This window comes from Caenorhabditis briggsae, assembly GCF_000004555.2.
Source record: "Caenorhabditis briggsae complete genome, chrIII, whole genome shotgun sequence".
NCBI lineage: Eukaryota > Metazoa > Nematoda > Chromadorea > Rhabditida > Rhabditidae > Caenorhabditis > Caenorhabditis briggsae.
In genome coordinates this window covers 9399345-9421261 of record NC_013490.2, presented here as the reverse complement: position 1 = coordinate 9421261, position 21917 = coordinate 9399345, and the positions used below count along the sequence as shown (strand labels likewise).

Below are 21917 nucleotides of genomic sequence, written 5' to 3'. Positions count from 1 at the left end.
AGAACAAATTACCATTGATCTCATCAAAAAACTACAGTACCTGTATTTTCACTACTTGTCCTCCTATGCATGCATCCTATGCGTGCCCTTTGAGCTCAATAATCTCGGTTGCTATGAAAGATACCAAAAACTTCAACTGATAAATTGATTATCACAATACTGCCAATGTTTTATCTGTTGTCAGATTTTTGATATTTTCTGTAGGAACCGAGATAATTGAGCTCAAAGTGAACGTATACGGTAGGCTTCTATGAGAGCACAAACCGTTTATAGATTTTCAAAAATCAAAGATTAGTGATGAAACAGATACAGTAAGCTACCGTACCTGATATGAAACCAAAAATAAATTCAAAATTAACTTTAGAGAAACCTTAATCTACTTCCTCGCTGTTTTTTCCTGAAAACTATAGTTCCTCTATTTTGCAAGATTTTTTCAGCAGCTCTACTCCAAATAACAAAGTTAATTAAGAAAACAAAAAATAAACTTAAGCACTCTTCTGAACTCTTGGTCTCTCGAAAAACCCACAAAAACATGATGGGTTGGTTAACGATGCGTCTCTCGGCTAGACAAAAAAAGAAACAACTGATTGTTCGAGTCAATATAAAGAAAGAAAAGGAGAAGAATAGACAGATGGTAGACTTGGAAGATGTGTTCGAATCGGAAGACAAAAAAAAGAAGCTGTGTAGATTTTCAAAGATTAGATTTGAATTGGATTACGAACGAAAAAGGGGTACAGTTGTTTTTAAGAACTCAGAATTCAGAAGAAAAAAAACGTTTTCGTTTGTCTTGTGATTCATCAATCGAAGAGCTGAACATATGTTTCTCTTCAGGGGTTTTCGAGAAAGTAAAAAAAGAGTAAACATTTGGGAGGGTTTTCCGTGTCAGATGGATCAGAAATCAGAAATCAAAAAGTTCCAGTTTTCGGAATTTGGGTAGAAGAATTATGAGATGATACTGAAATTGCCGTAAAGTAATATAAGGGTCCCCTACACTCTCAAGTTCAATTATTTCGATTCTTGCGCAAGATATCAAAAATTTGTCAACTGACAAAACACTTCTGGAATTATGACAAACAATTTAATAGTTGAAAACTTGTTTATAGCTTTGTCATTAGGAACCGAGATAAATTAGCACTGATTCGAAAGCTGGGTAGTTTGATACCCTGTTCCAACAGATCGATTCCATGATGTCTGGTAGATTTTTGCCAGCTGGACAAACTTTAATTTTTTGGATCATGGTTTTGGTTCAAATCGACCGCCCAACGTGAGAAAAGTATAGAAAGGGATAAGGCCAGAAAAGATCTAGATGTCTACTAAAAGAAGGTTAGGGGCGTCTCACTTAGAAAAGCGGTAGACGACGAGATAAGAATGAGAAAGTCGAACTATTCGGATGGTTGCGATCTCTTATCATTTAGGTGAAGCGAAAAAAATGATTGTTGCGCCTTGAGATATCCGAAGATTCAGGGAAAAGCTGATATGAGTAGAAGAATAAGAAGTAGAAAAAGAAGATCTTGAGAATTAGATAGATGGAGGAAAACACCTGATGGACTCCAACTGGGCTGGCTGATGGGATGGAGAGGCGCTGGCCCCTCTCTTTTCGGGGTCACATACTCACAAACAGCTGAGTAGGAGAGAGAAAAGAGAGATTTGAGGAAGATTTTGACACGGAGGAGAAACAGACGAGAAGGAGGAGAAGGTTTGCAGTTTGCGTCGTTTCGAGACCTCTTTCTTTCTATTTCCTCTCTCTCTCTTTTTTCGGGACAAACGTACGCTCGTTTGTTTTCTCAAAAGATACGGTATGGATGGGGGAGCCAGGCAGAAGGAATAGGGGATGATTGGAAAAAGAAAAAGATTGAAGCTTGAAAAGAAACAAAACAAAAATCCACTATTATGATTGAGTGGGGTTTGGGGGAAGAAGAAGAGAGAAAGGGTACGGTATTGAAGCATATATAGCAGACAACCTGACTCCAAGAATTTTCAATAATTCCTTTTTTGATATCAGTTCTTTGAAATCTCTCATGAAGACCAGAACACAGTAAAAAAGGAAGACGAATAAGAAGAAGAAGAATGAGAATGAGAAGATAAGGGTTGGAAGTTCACAACAAAATGTTGCAACAAACGTCACACAGACACACAAGTGTATAAAATTTGACAGAAGGTCAGATGTTCAGTCGCGACGACTAGATTTAGACAGGGACGACGAAACGAGACGCCTCGAAATACGTTCGGCGGAAAAAGGGAGGAGTGGGAGCTTGGCGCTGAGACGAGAGAGATGACGAGACAAATAGACACATAAAACAGGCTGACTGGGGGACGCTCCGAAGTGATGGCTGGGGAGAAAAAAAAACTTTTTCGCGGCGACGGTGACGATGAAGAAGACGAAGACGGTGGTAGTGGTGGACTGATCGGTTTTGCAGCAGGCAACACACAGGCAACACAAACGGATGGTTGAGATGGAAAAAAAGAAGAAGAAGAAGAAGGAGCTGACGAGAAACACACACAACACACACATACACTCACATAAATGTTAAAGGCCAGCAGCAGCGCCCCGATGGTCGCAGGGGTTGTGAGGAGCGGGCGCCTCTCTTTTCTCCCTATCTCTCTCCCTTTTTTATTTCCATTTCGTTCCATGTGTTGTCTGTGAGTTCAGTGCTTCTATCTATCTCTTGTTTCTCTTACTCTCTACACCCTCTTGCTCTCTCTTGGGGACCCCAACATCGGAAAAATGAAGGGCGACGCGCCGAACGTATCTCTGCGTCTCCGAATGTCTCGGACAGTGATCATCAGGAGGGGCTTTCGGAGAAAAAAAAGAGAGAAGAGATGGGCACGTGGAAGGGCACAGACGGGGTCGTCGGGATGCCATCGAAATATGTTTTCGGTCGGATGATCGTCGAGGTCGTGTAGATGGAGGGTGCCAGAAGAAAAAAAAGATTGGCGGAGGAGAAAGCAGATAAATCTAATTTATTGCTGATTCAATCAACTCAACCTCGCACACTTCATCCGGTATTTTTGCTATGAGAGCCAAAAATTAATCACTGATCGAACTCTGAAATCTTAAAAGGGGTATCGTAAATAGCACGAAGATCCTTTCCTGCAGTAAATGGATATCTAGATTTAAAAAAAAACAAGATTCCCGTTTCTGGAGCATTGGATACTGTCAATTTGGTAGAAGCAAATGTGATATCTAGAATCTTGAGATACCGTAAAACCTGCAATAGAAGGGCACCCCGTAGTTTCAACTTTGAGCCAAATTATCTCGGATCCTGTCAAAGATCTACAAAAGTTGTTAACTTATGAAATGTCTATCATAGTCTGTTTGCCTCGCCTCCGGCGCTTCAAACATCTGGCTGGTGCACCTTCGGAGCGAATTAACCTATTCCTTATACTGTTTGACAAATTCTTGATATCTCGCCTAGGAGCCAGGATAAATTAGCTCAAATGTTACCCCTTCTATTACAGGTTTTACGGTATGCTGCCCTTCGAACAACTTTTTTTGAGAAAAGTAACAAAGTATTCTTATGTATATGTTTTTTCATCGTCTTAACATCTTCTCGTGTTCTTACCCTATTTATATTTCTGCAAGATCTTGTTGTGTGTTAATGATAAGGAGATAATGGAGATAAGAGGAAAAAATATATGAAAACACGGAACACCTTGATGAGGAATCTTATAAACAATCTGCGGTCTTTGGAAAAAATGAATAGAGTGATGGGTGTTGTCAAAAATATAAATCTTACTTCTCACAGAATCGGTTTTTAAGAAATTAGGATGCAGAAGTTTTGTAACTGAATTCTATGTTGAAATGTTTTTATAGCTCCCGATACGTATCCAACTTGGCGAATCGATTAAGGAAGAATTTGTCGTCTCCTGTGAAATAAGCTGATTCTGAATGCATTCTCAGAATGTTTAGAACGTTTAATCGTTAGCTACCGTATTCCCTCTAATAGATCTCCATCCCAGTCAACTTTGAGCTCAATTATATCGATTCCTGCGGAAGATATCAAAAGCTTGTCAACGGATAAATTAGTTATCATAATACCACCACTATTTTATCAGTTGACAGAGTTTTCATATCTTTCACAGAAATCGAGATAACTCATCTCAATGTTGACGATACATCGGTTTCTAAATATTAGACCGACCGAATACGGTATTTATATATGCTTGATTTCTCTCATCTACATATTTCTGGCCTGGATCTGGCTTGGAATCTGGCCTGGAAAACGGAAAAAATGAAAACAGGAAACTTTATAGAGGAAGCTGAAAGAGACTTTCAAAGGGAGGCGCTATACTAGTTGGAAGGGGTCACTTTTTTTCGCGATTTTATCACTTTTTTCGACATAAAAATGATCGCTGATTATTTCTATGATGTTTTTAAGTTGTTAGGACACAAAAAATTTTTTTTTCAAAAATAGTTCTCAAAATATAATTCTCGGATTTTTTGAACCATTTTTAGTATTAATATTTTTTTGAATAGACTCAACACCAACAATTTATTTAAAACAACAAAACTGACAGTTTGGACAAGGACGATTTTTCCAGAAGAGACCTCTTGCGGCGAGATAATCGTCAAACTCGTCCTTGGTCATCGAGGCCACTTCGGGCCATCCAGAGAATAAATTGAAGCTTCTAAGGCTTAAAAGAGCAGCCTGAGCAGACATTTTGACGAACTAGTTCAACTATTTTAGGAGATGTAACTCGACTAAAACGTAAACAACAACAACAACTTTGAAATGAGCAATATACTGTTTTTAGCTTTTACCATTTTTACCTAAGCCTAGAACATTGAGGACAAATTCGCAGCTCCTTCGTTAAAACTATTGCCATTACTGAAATAGGCTTAGGCTTCCAGGATAGAAATCTGCAAATTCAGAAGAAATTCTAAGTGAAAACGAAAAAAATAAATTGAAATGTTTGAAAAAATGAAAAAAAAACTGCTGAAAAATTTTTGATGGTTTCAGAAAATCCGAGAATTATATTTTGAAAGCTATTTTTTTGGAAATTTTCGGAAAAAAAATTTTTTTCAGAAAAAAATTTTTTTTTTGATGGAAAATTTTTTGTGTCCTAACAACTTAAAAACATCATAGAAATAATCAGCGATCATTTTTATGTCGAAAAAAGTGAAAAAATCGCAAAAAAAGTGACCCCTTCCAACTAGTATAGCGCCCAAAGGGATAACATGTTCTTCAATAACAATTGAGAATCCTTCAGTTTTTTAATTCATCAGATGACGGAACGACTATTTCCCGGTTTGCATCAATCCACATGATCTTACTTTCAATTGGGATTCTTTTAAACAATATCTTGTATATTACCTATTTGATTTATGTCAATCAACTCGCCAACTTAAGGTCCCAAAAATCCCATCTTGTGTGAGATCACTGGTCTCGTCAGAAGGACTGTCGTCAGTTATGCAGCGGCAGACGCGTATGACCGTCGCCGTGTTTGCAGACTTCGGAAAAATCGCTTGCCGCGAACCAAAAATTTGAACCCTTTATCGATTCTTCTCAATACGCATCTGCGCTGAATCAAAACTTTTCCAATGCAAAGGATGTACCATCATGACAGCGGCCCGCACATTGAAGAAGTTTTTGATCCACCGTCTCGACGAACGATGATGCAGGAAATAGAAACTCATCCCGATGTAATTGCATTCGGCAAAAAACTCCGAAAGTAAGTGTTAAAATCTGTGTTCTCTTAATATTTCCAAGTTTACTTCAGAATTAAAAACCAACCGGAGTCCACCTTTCTTTCTAGTGCCGATCGCATGGAAGAAATAATCGATGCGTTTAGAGATCAAATCGCCAAGTGGGAAGAAGAGGAAGAGTTGAATGAGCCATGTGAATATCGGCAATTAAAAATTGAAATTTTCACGCAAAAGAAAATTGAATACCAAAGAAAAAATAATTTGGCAGTCGACGAATTCTATAAGAAGAGAAATCTTAAGAATCACAGCAACAGAAAACCGTTGGAAGAGAGCAGGAGAAGAGAGGAGCCTCGAGATAGAGTCCACGAATCGAATATAGACATAACGGTAATTAATTGTTTCAATGCCATGTTTGTAGCATAATAACCAAAGTAATTTGAACTGATTTGCAGCATCGTGGCGATAGCACCAGTCTGAATCATTATTCTCGGCACCATTATTCTCAACGACAATCACAAAGTTCTCGGTTCGAAAGAGAGCGTGAATCCGACGAGGAAGAGGAAAATAGTCAGCCGATTCAACGTTATCGTTCTAGGTATTGTGTCAATCACATTTTTTCATGCCGTGTTTTTTTTCCAGATCTCCCAAACCATCATACAGCTACAACCAATCGACAATGCAACAGTCACAACGTGATGATACCAACGTTTACCATAGAAGCCATCAAAGCACATCTCAACCTCCACAAGTGAGAATGCGTTCCGGAAAAAGCCGTGTCACGAAGACACACAACCGCAAGTTTCGACCTGGACAGAAAGCCTTGGCTGAAATTCGAAAGTATCAGAAGTCGACAGATATGTTGATCCAGAAGGTTGGTTTTTACCTCATGTGTTATCACAATCAATATTTTTATTCTAGGCTCCTTTTGTTCGTCTTGTTCATGAAATTATTCGAGAACAAACCTACAAAAGTCAAGACTATCGTATTCGTGCGGATGCTTTGATGGCTCTACAGGAAGCAGCAGAAGCATTCATGGTTGAAATGTTCGAAGGATCCGTACTGATTTGCAATCACGCTAAGCGTGTCACACTCATGCCCACTGACATTCAGCTGTATCGTCGCTTGTGCCTTCGAAACCTATCCTAATCTCCCATCAGTCCCCTCATTATTTTTTCTTTTACTCGCTGTTCCCCCTTTCTGTGAGTGCTATATCAATGTCTAAATTTATAACTTCATCACTTTTGAATGAACTTGTCTTTATTTGTATTTATAGCTTGTTAGAATCAGCAGTTCCAAAAATATGAATCGCTCGAAGTTTTTGATAAACGCCTTCACAACATCTCTGCACGATTTCCGTATTTGGATTTTGTTTAGACCAATGTCGAACAGCTCTGAAAAAGAGGTTGTTGTATGGTTAAAGTATTCCACCAACGAACCGAACAATGTGTACAGCTTGAATGAGATTTCCCAACTGTGCTTCAGCGAGTGCTGTGTACAGATAACAACGAGCAAGGATCACGGGATCGCCATACTTTTTCGCCAATGAAATTTGATGAGTGGTGATTTTCATCGCAGTTTTAGCCTAGAAAAAAAAAATGAGAAGAGATTCTCAAAATGGCCACATTCTCACATAATCTGTGTCGAAATCACCCATTGCTGAGTACGCTCCTCCAAGTGTTGATAAATTCCACATAAGCTTTTCAAGATCAAGCATATATCGGAAAAGATGCTTCATACGTCGCTCCCAACCGAAATCAATGTTTTGTGGGGGATTCTTGACAAGAATTTCAATGTGAACTTCCTGAAAATGGAATCGACATTGATGGAATTTAAATGGCGTAGTCACTCCCTCTAAACCCTCTGTACTCACATTTTTATCTGATATGTTGTAAAATGAACGGATTTCAGAATATAAATAATGTTTCCGAGTTTCCAAGAGATTGAGAACTCCATGAAAATCATCCAGATTCGTGAATTCAAATATCACTGATTGTGTACCTGTAAACCAAGGTTTTCTTAAAGAAGACGTATTTTGTAAGATCACTGGTTGATGCATCCTGTGTCAGAGGTGACATTTTGTAACTATCGGCTATGATATGAACACGGGCAGACGAGAAACTTATGCAATTCTCTCGCGAAAATGAAAAAAATTCCTGGTTTGGCAGTGCGCTCTATCGCACTTAAGCGGCAAAACCTCTTTTTTCAAAAGGTTTTGAAATAATCTTGGCAAACAAGTCTCCTTTCTCTCTTTTTTTGTCAAAAGATTCAGGTCAGAAATGTCTTACAACTCTATTAGACTCACTCAAGACTTGCCCGTCTACTATAAAAACTTCTTCCCAGTCAAGCCATTCATCAAATGGCTTCGTTACGGACTCGGTAAATGTTCTCAACATTTATATCGTTTTGACTGTGTTAAAAATTTTATTTTTCAGGTTTCGGAGAGTATCTCAATCGTCGTGAATTTGCTTTCATTCTTGCCGACGACGTTCACATCAGATATCGAAGTTATCATGATGAGCTCTCGTTTTTCAAGGCACTAACGAGCACTAACCCAGAAAAATTGGATATCGGAGCGGTTTATAATCATGAACCAATCAACAATAAAAGGCATACAGATTATCAGGCTGTCGAAAGAGAACTTGTTTTCGATATCGATTTGACCGATTACGACAATATCCGTAACTGTTGCAAGTGAGTTGAGAAGAGATGTGTGATCAGCAAATATTTCATGTTTCAGAGAGGCTACTGTATGCCCGAAATGTTGGAAGTTTATGGTTCTGGCTGTGAAAATTCTTGATTTTCTTCTCGATGATATGTTCGGTTTCAATGCTCGAATGTGGGTGTTCTCTGGAAGAAGAGGAGTCCATTGTTGGGTCGGAGACAAGAAAGCACGAATGCTAACCAACAATCATCGGTCTGCCGTAGCAACACGATTGAATTTGTTCAAGGTATAATAAAAAAATGAATTTCAATATATTTTGATGAATTTCAGAAGAACGGTCAGTTCGAGGCGACTGAAGGCAAAGCGAAGAACACACGAGTACCACCAATTGTTCGTGACGCTTACAATATTGCGATGAAAGATGGAACATTCGGAGAAATGGTTTTAGAACAAGGATGGTTAGAAAACGACGATTTCCTGAAAGACGAGCTTTTGTTAACAGACAAAGGAAAGAAGGAACTGATTGAAAATCTTGAAGGGTACGACACCCCTGAAAAGAGATGGCACGCTCTTCGTGCCATGTTTGATGAAGATTATCGTAGGAAGCTTGGTTCGGAAAATGAATTCAAAGATTATGTGAGTGATAGATTGTTGTCAACTCAAAATATGGTGAGTTTTCAGCATCCCCAAGGAAGAGATCGATTCGCTCTTCATACTTTCGTTCTTCAAAAATGCTATCCTCGCCTTGATGTGAATGTGTCTACGGGTAAGAACAAATTGTTTTTCAAATTGACTCTTTATCAATATTTAAAGGAACAAATCACTTGCTCAAGTCCCCATTTTGTATTCATCCGAAAACTGGAAATGTTGCTGTGCCATTGAACGTTGATAAAATCGCAGAGTTCGATGTTAGCAAATGTCCTCGTATTGAGTAAGTTCTACTCTTATGCTTGGAAAAAAACATGAGTTTTTAGCCGCGTCGTCGAGGAACTAGCCAGTCTTCAAGCTGATCGAGAAGCCGATGAGAACGAAGATTCGAAGAACCGGAAGTTCCTGGCCTACAAGCATGGATTGTTGGCACCATATGTCGAGAATTTCGAGAAGTTCGCCAACCTGGCAGCAACCTCATGAATCAAGACATGATCTAACACATTTTTACTCATTCTGCTTGCACTTTTTACATTGTTATTCTCCTTCTGAAAAATAGAATAAAATACCTTTCTCTGTCAAATTTTCCTTTTCTTGTGGCTGCGAGGGTTAGCATGTTTGGGTTAGTAACGTTGAGAGAGGGGAAAGACATGAAACGAGAAAAATTCGATATTTGAAAAGCATGGAGGAGAGCAACCAAGACGAGATCATCGGAGTTGTTACTGTTCACAACGGAGAGGATGGTGATGTAAGTTTTTAGTCTGTGATGAAAATATAGAGTAAAATGTGAAGATTTTGGTTTGTATCATGAAATTCCAGCGACATGGAGTGGAAACGAATGGAGTGGACGTTGAACCAGTTCCAGATAGACCACCCCCAAAACGGGTCGAAATTCTCGATTGTAATTCTTTAAATGGTCTAATGTATCATTATTTTGCACAAGGAGATTATATTGAATGTAAATCATTGATTGGAGAGATTCAAAGTAAATATAAGGAGAAAAATGAAGCAGCATTTCATGTTCGTGGATTGATTGCTAGAAATGAAGGAGAACTGGAAGAAGCTATGGATTGTTTTGAGAAAGCGTACCAGCTTTCTGGAAAGAATAAAAAGTTTGAGATGTTTTGCACTGTTCGACAACTTTTATCATATTACAGATACTTTTATGAAACTAGAAGATGTAACTTTCTTCTTGGACGTAATCAAATCGCTGTTGAACTACTCCGAAAAGCCAGTGAGGTGATGAAAGATAATCCGAAGGTTTGGTATTGGATGGCCAGAGCCATTTACCATTTGCCGTTAGAAAAAATTCCAGGGAAGACTTTCAATCCGACTGAAACAGCGAGAAACCTTCTTATGGGGTATGAACCTAAATTTTACATTTGAACCGTAATAGAAATGCACCACACTGTCAAGTTTGAGCTCAATTATCTCAATTCCTATAATAGATATCAAATATGTTTAATTGATAAATCATTTATCTAGACATTAGCATATATTTTATCAGTTGACAGATTTTCGATATTAAAGGCTAAGGAGCCCTTCTATTGCAGGTTTTACGATATTTATTTTTATAAGTTTTCAGATCAACTGTTGCTAAAGATGCGGAATTGATTACTTTCCTTGGACGTCTCTGTGAAGAACTTCAGGATACAGAGGGAGCGATTGCAGCATACGAATCAGCAATGAAACTGCAACCTGATAATACAGATGTGATGATTCGTTTGGCATTGGTTTTGTTGAGAATGGGAAAAGAGAAAGAAGGTTTCGAACAACTTGGTAACTGTTTGGCTTATGATCCATCGAATAGTCAAGCAATTCTGACACTCGGATCCATTATGTAGCAACACTATGATCATGATGTGGCATTGAATAAATACAGGCTTTTTGAACTATTAGAAAGGTTTTTCTGACGGAAAACCAATTTAGAGTGGCCGCAGATGCTTGCGATTATAATGGATGTCTCTGGAATAATATTGGAATAGGTCTTCTGGCAAGAAACAAATCTGCTGCTGCTCATTCGGCACTCAAAAAAGCTTCTTTCATAAGTCCTCTAGATTATAAGTAAGTACACATTTTACCATAAAGTGTCCATTTTTTATTCTTTTTAGAATCAGTTTAAATTTAGGAGTTCTCCATGATATCATGAAATTACATTGCTCGGCTCTTCATTACATTAAATTATGTACTGAACTGAAACCGAATAATGCAAAGGCAGTTGGTGCAATGGCAGTGATAATGTCGCATATGAACGATGTCAAAAATGCAAGAGCAGCTTACAAGAAGTCAATTGAGTTACAACCATCTCCATCTATTGTAAGAACTTTGTTGTTTTTCTTGCACTTACCGTATTTCCTCTAATAGGAGCTCACCCAAACCGTCAACTTTCAGCGGCCTAATTATCTCAGTTTGAAAAATATCAAAAAGTGATCCTTTAATCCATAATATCCTAATATCAGTAATATTTTGTAAGTTGACAAATTTTTGTTATTTTCCACAGGAATCGAGATAATTTGGCTCAAATAAGACGGTTTGTGTAACACTCTATTAGACGAATTACTTTTTTTTCAGGTGCTCAATTATGCAATCTTCGAATATCGCACAAAGAACTTTGCGGCTGCATCAACAGCGGTTAAAATCTACAAACAACTTGAGGCATCTGGAATGAAGTGCAGTGATGTAAGTGATAGAAATCAGTTTTCTAAAAAGTGTTTCAATTTCCAGAACCACAAACAGACTGCGAGTCTTCTAAATAGTGTCTTGAAGCAACATGAAGAGACCCCATCTGAAGAAAACTGAATACAAATAACCCATGATCCTAAATGGCTTGATTTATTTTTGATCTTCATTGTGAATAAATACTTTAACGGATAATACCTCTTAAAAATGCTCATGTCTTTTTCAAATTTTATTTCCTTCGACTAGGATCTTGTTTTTGTTGGTTTGGAGGAGCAGGCAAGAATACAATTTGGGTGGAAAAACGTCTGGCAAAAATGACTAATGATCAGTAGTTACGAATTTAAAGATCGGGTCCTGAAAATAAACACATTTTAAGGTTACTTTAGTTGTCGTTCTGGGACCACATTTCCGATTTTCTGATACCATAATAATATTCTGTTTCCTTTTCAAATGCTGCCCCCTGAAAGAGTGGTGTTCAACCAAAACGAACAGTTTTCTGCGGAAAACTAAAACCCCTCGGTTTTTTTGCAAATCATTCGTTAGTCATTTTATGTTTTTGATATTTTGCAAAAAGTTGTCAGGAGTTCTTCCAGATGAGAAAAAAAAGTATTAGCAGAGTTTGATAGTTTAAACTTTGATGTCATGGGACTAAACTGGATGTGTACCAATACCAAGTTTCAGATCGATAGATTTTTGAGGAAATTAAAATATTGTTTTGTACCGGATGTTCATCGGATTTTATTGATGTTTGATTTTGATATTGCAAGAAGCAAAGGGTTCAGCAAAAATGCGTTAGAACAAGATGGACGTCAATTCATTTGATTTCAGGGATATGAAAATTTTTTTGAACAGTTCCTATCCATTGTCTTCGTCGTGGTTTCTTTATTCCCTTCTTTTTGAAAATTTCTTAATTTTCAAAAGAGTCCGCAGGCAAAAAACCGTAAGACTCGGTAGCTCAGTTTGAAGCTTTCTTGTCGAGACCAGCGCTAACTTTGTATATTAGCGTTCGAGAACATTTACATAACGTTCCGATAAAATCGCCTACAAAAAATGCAGCTGAAAAACGGGGTGGCGGGTTTAATCGGTTAGCTTCGCTTCTCCACTTTCACCGTGCTGCATGCCTTACCCCTCTATAATAAAAAACGCTCATTTTTATGGACGCCTACTGTATGGATGAACGATAAAACCTGATACGGACAACCATCTTCTGCACAACCCTCTTTCAGCAACACATATTTCATATCGCGCCACTGCCACGAAACAAAGTGGGCTTTGCATAATGACAATGCAGAGACGGACCACGATATGGTTCTTACTTTTGTTCCAACCAATTCTAATTCTCACTGACAATCATTCAGATCCTTACGATTGTAAAATAGGATCTGTTAACCCTCTAGCAGCTACCAGGTAATTTTTTTTTCAATCTCTTATTCTTTCATTTGATTCATTTGATTTGGTAATTTTCAATTTCATTTTAGTCTGAATGCGTGCTTTAAACTTTACAACACCCCAAAAAGTTACCAAGCTGCAAGACGACATTGTGTATCTCTTGGAGGCCAATTAGCCGATAAGATTAATAAGGACGACTCATCTTTATACTCTGGTACTGACCTAGTTTTTTTACACCTAACTCATTTCTTATTCTTCAGCCAATGCTGATTTGGAAGTTACCAATGGAACCCAGTTTTGGGTTGGTGCTTCGAATTTAAAGTGTAATATTGGATGGGAGAATGGTGGAGAGATTGAGTTCAATGAGATGTGGGCTCCTGATTCAAGATATTATGGAGTTGCCATTGATAAGATGTCACTTGGAGGACTGTGGCATACAATACCAGTCGGACACAAACTTCCATTTGTGTGTACATTTCAGGGAAAATCTAAAGATGGTAATTAATGAAATAGAGAATTTAGGTTGATTAGATGATTTTTCAGCGCCAGCACCAGTTCACGCCATGAGAGCTCCGGCAAAGAAAAGAGTCAAGGCCGAGAAGCCAAAAGGTTTGACAGAAATGATGAAAAGCTGAAACAGTTTAAGAAAATTTCAGAAGATGACATTGATGAGAGTTTGAATGCTGCTTTGGCCGATGAGAGGAAAAAGAAGGAAGAGAGTTTGGATAAGAAGAAGGAGTCAAAAAAGGATGAAGAGGAGATCAATGAGTCGATGAATGCAGCTCTTTCAGATGAAAAGAATAAATCCTTAGCAATGGCTGTTTCGGATAAGAAATCGTCTAGTAAGAAGGATGAATCCAGTGATGAAGAAGAAGCCAGCATGTCTGCTCAACAATCTCTGAATGGAAGTGATGCAATGTCTGCATCGATGTCAGCTTCCTCGAAGACCTCGTCCAGTGATGAATCCGAGGATGAAACCTACGATTCTGCGGAAATTGCAATGAGAAAAGACATCGGAAAGATTGCAATTGCAATGAAGTCTCAAGAGATGGCTGCTCAATCAGAAGACTACGACAAGTACACGGAAGCAGATCTTCTCTCAGCTGCTGCAAGTCTCATCGAAGGAAAAACGATCAATTTGAATTGGGCAGACTCAAGAACTACGAATACGTCTACTTTTGATTCACAAACTGATGAAGAGTCCATGAGTTTATCGATAACTCTTGCTGATCAATTGGCAATGACGCAGCAGAGTTCGAGCAAAAAGGAAAGTGCAAGTTCAAGTGAAGATTCAATGTCAGAGTCTAGTTTGGATCAAACTAGTGAGCAGGCAGCTCTGTCGATGGCAGCGTCTATGAAAGCAAGCAACAAGAATTCAAAGAAAAGTAGTTCTCAGGATGAGAGTGAAGACATTGCTTCATTGAGTATGGAACAAAAAGCACAAGATAGTGCGAAGATGGCAATGGCAGCTGCTTCAGAATCACAAAGTAAATCGGAAAATGAAGAGGAGAGTGTAGAAGAAGCTGATCTTGCTTCTGCCGCAACAATACTTGGGCATGGAAACAAGAAACCAGAAGCCCCAAAGCAGCCAAAAAAGAATCCACTCACAACGACAGAAGAGCCAGATATCGATGAATCTCTGAATGCAGCACTGGCCAATCAGAGAACTACAACCCATCAACCAAATCTTTCCACTCTTCTAACCACTGTCAATCCAGAAAGTGCTCTTGCAATTGCTGCAATCCCATCTGAAACCCTTCCTGGTTGTCCTGCCGAATGGACTCAGTTCAATACAAATTCCACTGCTCCAGCTCTTTGTTTCAAGAGATTCGAGAAATCAATGAATTTTGAAGATGCCCGTCTGTTCTGTGTGAGCAAGAGCGGTCATTTGGCATCGATTCACAATGAGAGACAGCTACTTCTTCTTTCTGGTAGAATTTAGGAATCATATTTAGAAAAATAACAAACTTCTATTTTAGCGTTGCTTCACAATAAAGGACCTGATGCGCTTTCGGATCAAACATGGATCGGTTTGAATCGTATTCATCAGAAATACTATGTTTACGAAGATGAGACTGCCATGGATTTCACGAGATGGCTTCCAGGAGCACCAAACATCAATGATTGCACAGTGGTGAGAACACTCGTTTCAAAACTACCGCAATCCAAAATTTTTAAGTTTACCGGAAACGAACTTCCCAACTATCCACACAAGGGAACGCAATACAAATTTGGAGATTTTCCATGTGAAGAGGCTCAGAAATCAGTATTATGTGAAGTCACACTTGGAAAAGGTTTGGCAATATCTGACACTCAGATTTTTCAAAGGTTTTGAATTTCAGATAAAATCAAATCGAAACCGACATGTGAAGAAGGATGGAGCTATTATTCTCATGATGGAACTGCCATGAGCGGAAAATGTTACAAGGTAAGTTTTCATAGGTAAAAGGAGACTGCCGAAAAACTGCTAAATGGCGGCTGTAGAGGCGCAAACTGGTGATTGACTGCTAGTTGGCAGTCGAAGAAGAACCGACGGGCCGTCGGCGGACTGTTGACGGACAATCGGAACTTGGAAGTTTTGAAAGGAAATCAGCTAGAAAATAATATTTTATGCACCCGACAGATTGAAAGATAATGATAGAAACTTTATGTGTTTTCTCTGTTTTCAAAATAGTTTTCCAGCGAATTGATGAAGCCAAGAAGTTCACAGAATCCCGTGAGGTATGTAAGCTCCAGAACTCGTACGTGGCATCAGTGCAAAACGAAGGAGAAGCGAGATTTGTGTCAGCACTTGTGCAGACAGAAAAGAACTACACAGTTGATGAACAGACGTGGATTGGTTATGTGAAGTACGAAAAAGATTTCGGATGGGAGGATGGAAACACAGGATTGCATTTCGATCCATGGACTGAGAAGATGCCGAGAGAAAAGAAGTGTACAGTGTTCACTGGAAATGAAATTCACGAAGATTGCCGTAGTCAATATCGATTTGTCAGTGTTGATTGTAATAAGAACCAACGATCAGTTCTATGCTCGAAACCTCCGATGACAGACGGTAGATAATTTTTCATTCTAACAAAAATTTAAAAAAAACTTTTTCAGGAAAACGATTCGTATTCAAAGACACGGAAAATTCAACAAAGAAAGTTTGAGGTCGTCTGTTTTGAGCAGTGATTCAAACTCTTTTTTCTTTCTCCTCCCTTCTCTTATTTATTGCCTTGTTGAACACTCAATTCTAGTCCGATGTTAGATAATAAACTAATTTCTCATATGAAAATCCGACGCTATCACTTGTATTGTCTCAATTTCATCAGAAATAAACATCGGCTAGAGCTGAGGTATCATATTATTTTGTACCTGAAACTCTTCTTTTTGTACACTATGATTGTGAGATAAATCAAAAATATGTGTTTCTTCTGATGCAGGATGAATGCACTATGGTCTTTTATCGAGTTCCGTATCCCAGGGTACAGATTGTAACACATTCTCTTTCTCTAGAGACTTGGAAACTGCAAATTCATCTATTTCTGGAACATTTAGAAATAACACGAAAATCTAAAACTTACAATGTTAGAGATAAGCCTAGTATTTTCAAATGTATGTAAACCTTTCAGATAAATGTGTTGTACAAACCTTCTGGATTCGTCTCAACTTCCGAATCAACTTTTTTTCCCATAAGGCATTGATCCTTCTTTACATTATCTCCTTCACATGCTAACTGCTGAAATTTAAGGTACAGTTACAACCCGGGTTTCACTTCTTTTGTTCAATTTTTCAAGCATAACAAGTTGTGTAAAACAAATCAAAATTTATTGTAGTGGATAATAAGAAGTAAAACATAAACGGAAATCAAAATTAGAAAGAGAGATAGGATATAAAAAGGGAAACTTGTATGAAGAAAAATGTAAATTGTATCATTGCGACGTTGGAGAAGAAAACAATGAAGAAGATGATGATGTTGGAGTTGAAGAGGTTGAAGTCTTGGATCTCTTGACGATACGGTATTTGGAGTAATCCGGCTTTATTGACGTCTTCTTTGGAGCACAAGTAGATCCCATGGCAGCAGCAAACAATTCGTTGACTTCTGCTTGAGTTTTCTGTTCCAGAATCATTTTTTGATTTTCGATGTATGCATTGCATTCTCTCGATTCTGCCACTTTCCGTTGAGCGTTGATCAGGTCCTTCCTTCTGATTTTATCGAATTTCTGAGCCAATTTGTTGAGATGGAAGGTGTACATACCCAATGGAGCGATGTGTTTCTCCAGAACCTTCTCCGTGAGGTTTTCTTCGAAGGCGCGAATCGGACATTCAGCATCGACCAGTCGTTCGAGAGCATATGTTCTTCTGACTCCAAGCACCAGCATTTCTGTATACTTTCTGACGTATTGAGTAGCAGTGAGTCTCTTCTCAATCTTCTTGATTCCACGGGATTTGATGATTGACTTGGTAGAAGAAGATGAGGTACTGGATGGCATGTTGAACAGAGAGTAAGACGATAGAGAATGAGAGTAGTCGGTTGACTGATATTCAAGTATGAATGAACTAAATGAGATGATGGTTCTGGGGATGAGTTGGTGGGCGGGGCTTATGGGAGGCACACCTGGACGTCTTGTAGTTAGCAGGTGGTATTGACAATATTGGAACTGTGTCTTAAATTTGACTAGGTGAAGGAGCAGTTTGCATTTGAAGGAGATAATGTGAAGAAGGATCAATGCCTATGGGAAAACAAAATTGGTTCGGAAGGGTTTGTACAACAAGATAATAGCTGAAGCAGGCCCTAAATCAAAAATCCGCCACGACCACTCGATGCACAACTTTGATAGCTATATCGAGAAAAAAATAGGAGTTGATTTACTCAAAAATTGTAAACGTTCAAAGGTTTCTTGCGAAATGTTCGAAATTCCTAGGGTTCAGCTGTCACCTGGTACGCGAGAACGACTGAATGGATTGCTACGATTTTTTGTCTACTCCTAAAAGAAGATTTGAAGATTCCTGTAGTAAAGAAGTAAATGTTTTGAACTCAGAAGCCGGAAGTTTGAAGTCCGAAGTCGGTATGCCCAAGTAGGTTCTTCTCTACTGCCAGAAAGCTCAGCGTACGAGATCTTTTGCTATTTCATTTTCTTTTAAATTTTGATTTCGGTCATTTGGTAAAAGGGGGACGTTCAGTGATAAACACCTAGCCATGAACCCCAAACAATGGCGACCTGAGGCCTTTTAGTACTTTTTTTACTTCAATGACGTCGATCAGTCTTCAAAGAAAAGAAATAGCAATGAGTAGCGCATCTGAAGCTTCCTGGCAGTAAGTAGAATTCTCCTTCCAGCATCCAGCACACAATGTTGTCCTCCTTGCCGATCCTGGTGATCCTCGTCGAGCTTCGAAGTAGGGAGGCAAGTTGTCGTTGTAGGATCGGATCGGATTCCTTGCCATCCCAGCATCCCTGGAACCACGTTACAACTCGGACTCCTCATCGACTCCTCGGTCCGACTTCTGGTTGACTTCTCCAGCTTATATAGCCCTTATAGATCAGATCTAGAGATAAGATAAGAAAAGAGTTCATGAAAGTTGTCAGCACGCGCGGAAATTCTGATTTTTTTGTAATAAAACGAAAAAAAAACCAAAATACACGGTGAATAATTTCCGAAATTTGATTTTCTCTGATTTCTTGGCGCTTTTCTCGATACAGTGGAAAATTAGCTTTTTCGGCATTTAGAAATTCTAGGTCGAAATTTTCGATTTCAAAATAGGTAACAATTAAGAAGGCGAGGAAAACACACAAAATGAGCCTAAAAACGTCCGATTTGGTTGAGAAATGAATGAGGAGATACATTTCTTAGAAAATCAACTGAAAAATTGAATTTCTCGAGGTTTTTGCTGACCTGTTCGAATACCATCGATCGTATATTTTTTTAATTAGGTAACATTTGTGCAGAATTTTCTGGGGATCATTTTGATATGGGAGATTTACGTTAGATTACTGTAGTTTTTGACTGTCTTCTGGGGCCGTATTCATGAAATTTACTTTTGTAAATCATTTACTCTCAAAAAATCAACTGAATCATTTACCAAAAGGTAAATGGAAGCGTGAAAATGTACTGAAAATATTTTTCTCATTTGTAAATAGTTTTCTGTTTTTTAGATAGGAAAACGACTTTGAACTAGAATTTCTCAACTACTTTAAACTGAAAAATGTTCATTTTTTGACACATTACTTTGAATTCATTGATGTCATTTGTATCAAAAGTCATAATTTTCGAGTTGAACCGAAACTAAATATCTGTTTAAAGTTAGATAATATCGATGTTACAATACTATTCTTTCCATACATAACTTTTTTGGAATGAAAAGTTTCAAGAAGCGGTTGTAAACAGCAAACGAAATTAGTGCCCCTATTTACCAAAAAGAGGGGTATCTTTACTATTAACAATCACCAAATTCTGTCTGTGTGTGTGTCGTATTGTATTGTATTTATTACGTAAAAAATATCCGGTGTTCCCGGTTCCACGACCTTAGCGAAGTCCCCAGTAGACCAAAAATTTTCAAATTTTCACAGATGATCCGAAATAGCAGCGAGATGATGCCCATTTTTTTTAATTTCGAAATTTTGTTTGTGACGTCTTCTGGAGACGTTCTTCTATTTCTACAGTGCAAATCTTTCAAAAATAATATTTACGTCATTCCCGCGCAACCCCCTCTTTTTTTCTTATCCACGTTATATCTGACAAAAAGGTGATTTTGGGGAAATAATTATTTAGTCTTAGTTTTGAAAGGAGATAGAAAGAAAAAGTTTAGTAACCTTAAAAATTCTGACTTTCTGAATCACCTAACTTCTCAAAAACTGAATTTCGGAGATTCTAATTCACGAAAGTTTATTATTTAGTTTTTTGAAAATGCGAAATTTCTAACCATTCCTATGCTTCAAACATTTTGGTTTTACTCTGAAATTTTAAAATTCCAATTCAGAAATTCGGAAAATTGGAAAGACGGAAGCTCGTAAATACCGAAATTTGAAGCTCCGGATATTTTGAAGTTTGAAAATCAAAAAATTAAAATGTCCAATGTTTAAAAAAACTCAGAAGTATAAAAATTCAGATATTCGGAACTTACGAAATTTAGAAGTTTGAAAGTTTGAGCACTCGAAAATTTGTAGAGAAAATTCTGAAAATCTGATTCGTGTTAAAATTTTAAAGTTTGGGAATTTGTGAAGTACAATCTCAGAAAGTCGGAAATATGAAAACTCGAAAATACAAAAGTTCTAAAATTATGAGTTCTGAAATGAAGTATTTTAATAGAGAAATCTTTAGGTTCTAGAATCGCAGTTCTGAAGATTCAGAACTTCTGGATTTCGAAACTTCTGAAAAAATAAGTTGTCAATATCCAAGATATTCGGGAATTCAGAAACATTATTAGTTCTAAAAATTTGGAAATTTCGAACAGTTCGGGTATCAACTAAGACACATTTCTGATTTATCTGTCCAAGCCAAAACTCAATCGGTTAAGGGCGTTGTAAGCGTGAGCCAGAAGGTTGAGCCCCGAAGGCGCATTAGCAGACTGTCACTCCAGTTTATGAAAGTTGACAATACAATCAACTAAAACTTCGTCTTCTGATTCTCTCCGATTTGGAGATTCAAATTTTTAAAGTGAAGCCAGAAGATTGTAGCCGCCGATAGGCGGCGGAAATCGACTGGTTTACCAAAAAGTAAATGATTTCTCTTAAATTTTCACGTTTTTCAGTTGATTTTTGAGAGTAAATGATTTACAAAAGTAAATGTTCATGAATACGGCCCCTGGGATCAAAATGTTCAACGAGTTCCTTTAACACTTTTTGATTAACCTCCGTGAAGTCCTACTAGAAAAAATTCTAAGATGGAGAAGAATAGCAAAAAATCAGTACTTTTATTTGAAACGTTCAAGTTCAGGATCTTCCTGGTATCGGGTAGCACCTGCGATGTTAGACTGTTTCAAGGACAGTTCCCAGGATTGGAAAGATTTGGATCGAGATCTATGGCATAGCAAATGGAAGTCAAGGAAAGGATCATGAGATATCGATGCCAATTGTCAGGGAATTGGTTGAAAGGTGGGGAAATTGTTCTTTCTAGGTATAGGAAAATCGGGTACCTCTTATTTTCTAGCTTTCCAAAAATCAGCTTTGATAAAATTTTGGAAAATTCAGGAAAAAATTTCTCAAAAAAAAAATCAATTTCCGATATCCAGAATAAAAATCTGTAATCATGAACGTTTGATTATATGCTAGAAATCACTCTATTAAATAAAATTAAATATTTTGGCTCAAGGATCAATTTAGGGCTCTCAAAAATAGCTTCGTCGAGACTCTACTGATTTTGAGGAAAGGAGCTGTCTACGAGGGACCGATTTCGACACATTCTGAAAATATTCGATAAGGTAAAAAACTTTTGCTAAAAATTATGAAGAAGTTTTCAGTGAGATGACACGGATCAAAGAATGGGATGTCTTCTCTGCCTGGATTAGTGAACTTCGTGAACTTTATTGCTTTTTTGTTCTTTTTTGTGTGTGCGATTTTCTTCTCGGTTGTCTTTATCGGGTGTTCTCTCGGTTTGAATTCGTCGTCGTCTCTGGGGTTCTCTTTCGGTTCTCGCGGTAGTCTTCTGAGTTCGGCTTCTCGACATACTATCGTTCATACCGTTTTTCGTGACTTTCCGTGGTTACTCGTAATTGCTGTTTCCACTTTTTTCCGTACTGCCTTTGACTGTCGTTGTCAGATGTCTGTCAGATTTCATGTCGTCGTTGTTTTCTGTTACCTTGTTTTGTGTTGGTTCTCGGCGGTACGACGAATTCGAACGTTTTCAAAATCGAACAGATTTAAAATCGAACTGATTCAATTCAAAAATTCCACCACAGGGCGAGAATCAGAT

At 38.0% G+C, this 21917-nt stretch overlaps 6 protein-coding genes across 6 annotated transcripts; 4 read left to right on the top strand and 2 right to left on the bottom strand.

Moving 5' to 3' along the window:
- Window positions 1–5551: 5551 nt before the first annotated feature.
- Cbr-cpar-1 lies at window positions 5552–6793 on the top strand (the record flags this gene model as incomplete). The annotated part of the gene is made up of 5 exons (XM_002641653.1): window positions 5552–5673; window positions 5722–6034; window positions 6100–6242; window positions 6287–6518; window positions 6566–6793. 5 exons carry the CDS (start codon window positions 5552–5554, stop codon window positions 6791–6793), a joined length of 1038 nt encoding a protein of 345 aa, XP_002641699.1.
- Window positions 6794–6914: 121 nt separating this feature from the next.
- CBG10031 lies at window positions 6915–7722 on the bottom strand (the record flags this gene model as incomplete). Its single annotated transcript, XM_045244252.1, has 4 exons — window positions 6915–7038; window positions 7084–7229; window positions 7278–7645; window positions 7692–7722. The coding sequence occupies 4 exons, from the start codon at window positions 7720–7722 to the stop codon at window positions 6915–6917; spliced, it is 669 nt and encodes a 222-aa protein (XP_045094183.1).
- Window positions 7723–7923: 201 nt separating this feature from the next.
- Window positions 7924–9440, top strand: Cbr-pri-1 (the record flags this gene model as incomplete). The annotated part of the gene is made up of 7 exons (XM_002641651.1): window positions 7924–8023; window positions 8080–8338; window positions 8385–8595; window positions 8640–8945; window positions 8991–9075; window positions 9123–9240; window positions 9284–9440. 7 exons carry the CDS (start codon window positions 7924–7926, stop codon window positions 9438–9440), a joined length of 1236 nt encoding a protein of 411 aa, XP_002641697.1.
- A 199-nt stretch (window positions 9441–9639) lies between these two features.
- CBG10029 lies at window positions 9640–11756 on the top strand (the record flags this gene model as incomplete). Its single annotated transcript, XM_045244250.1, has 7 exons — window positions 9640–9705; window positions 9777–10318; window positions 10543–10797; window positions 10887–11021; window positions 11069–11273; window positions 11529–11636; window positions 11682–11756. The coding sequence occupies 7 exons, from the start codon at window positions 9640–9642 to the stop codon at window positions 11754–11756; spliced, it is 1386 nt and encodes a 461-aa protein (XP_045094182.1).
- A 1159-nt stretch (window positions 11757–12915) lies between these two features.
- On the top strand, window positions 12916–16177 carry CBG25905 (the record flags this gene model as incomplete). Its single annotated transcript, XM_045244249.1, has 10 exons — window positions 12916–13043; window positions 13115–13239; window positions 13286–13522; window positions 13569–13634; window positions 13682–14956; window positions 15005–15159; window positions 15205–15319; window positions 15368–15453; window positions 15708–16080; window positions 16128–16177. 10 exons carry the CDS (start codon window positions 12916–12918, stop codon window positions 16175–16177), a joined length of 2610 nt encoding a protein of 869 aa, XP_045098979.1.
- A 703-nt stretch (window positions 16178–16880) lies between these two features.
- Window positions 16881–17500, bottom strand: CBG10027 (the record flags this gene model as incomplete). The annotated part of the gene is made up of 2 exons (XM_045244248.1): window positions 16881–17012; window positions 17108–17500. The coding sequence occupies 2 exons, from the start codon at window positions 17498–17500 to the stop codon at window positions 16881–16883; spliced, it is 525 nt and encodes a 174-aa protein (XP_045094181.1).
- Window positions 17501–21917: the final 4417 nt, after the last annotated feature.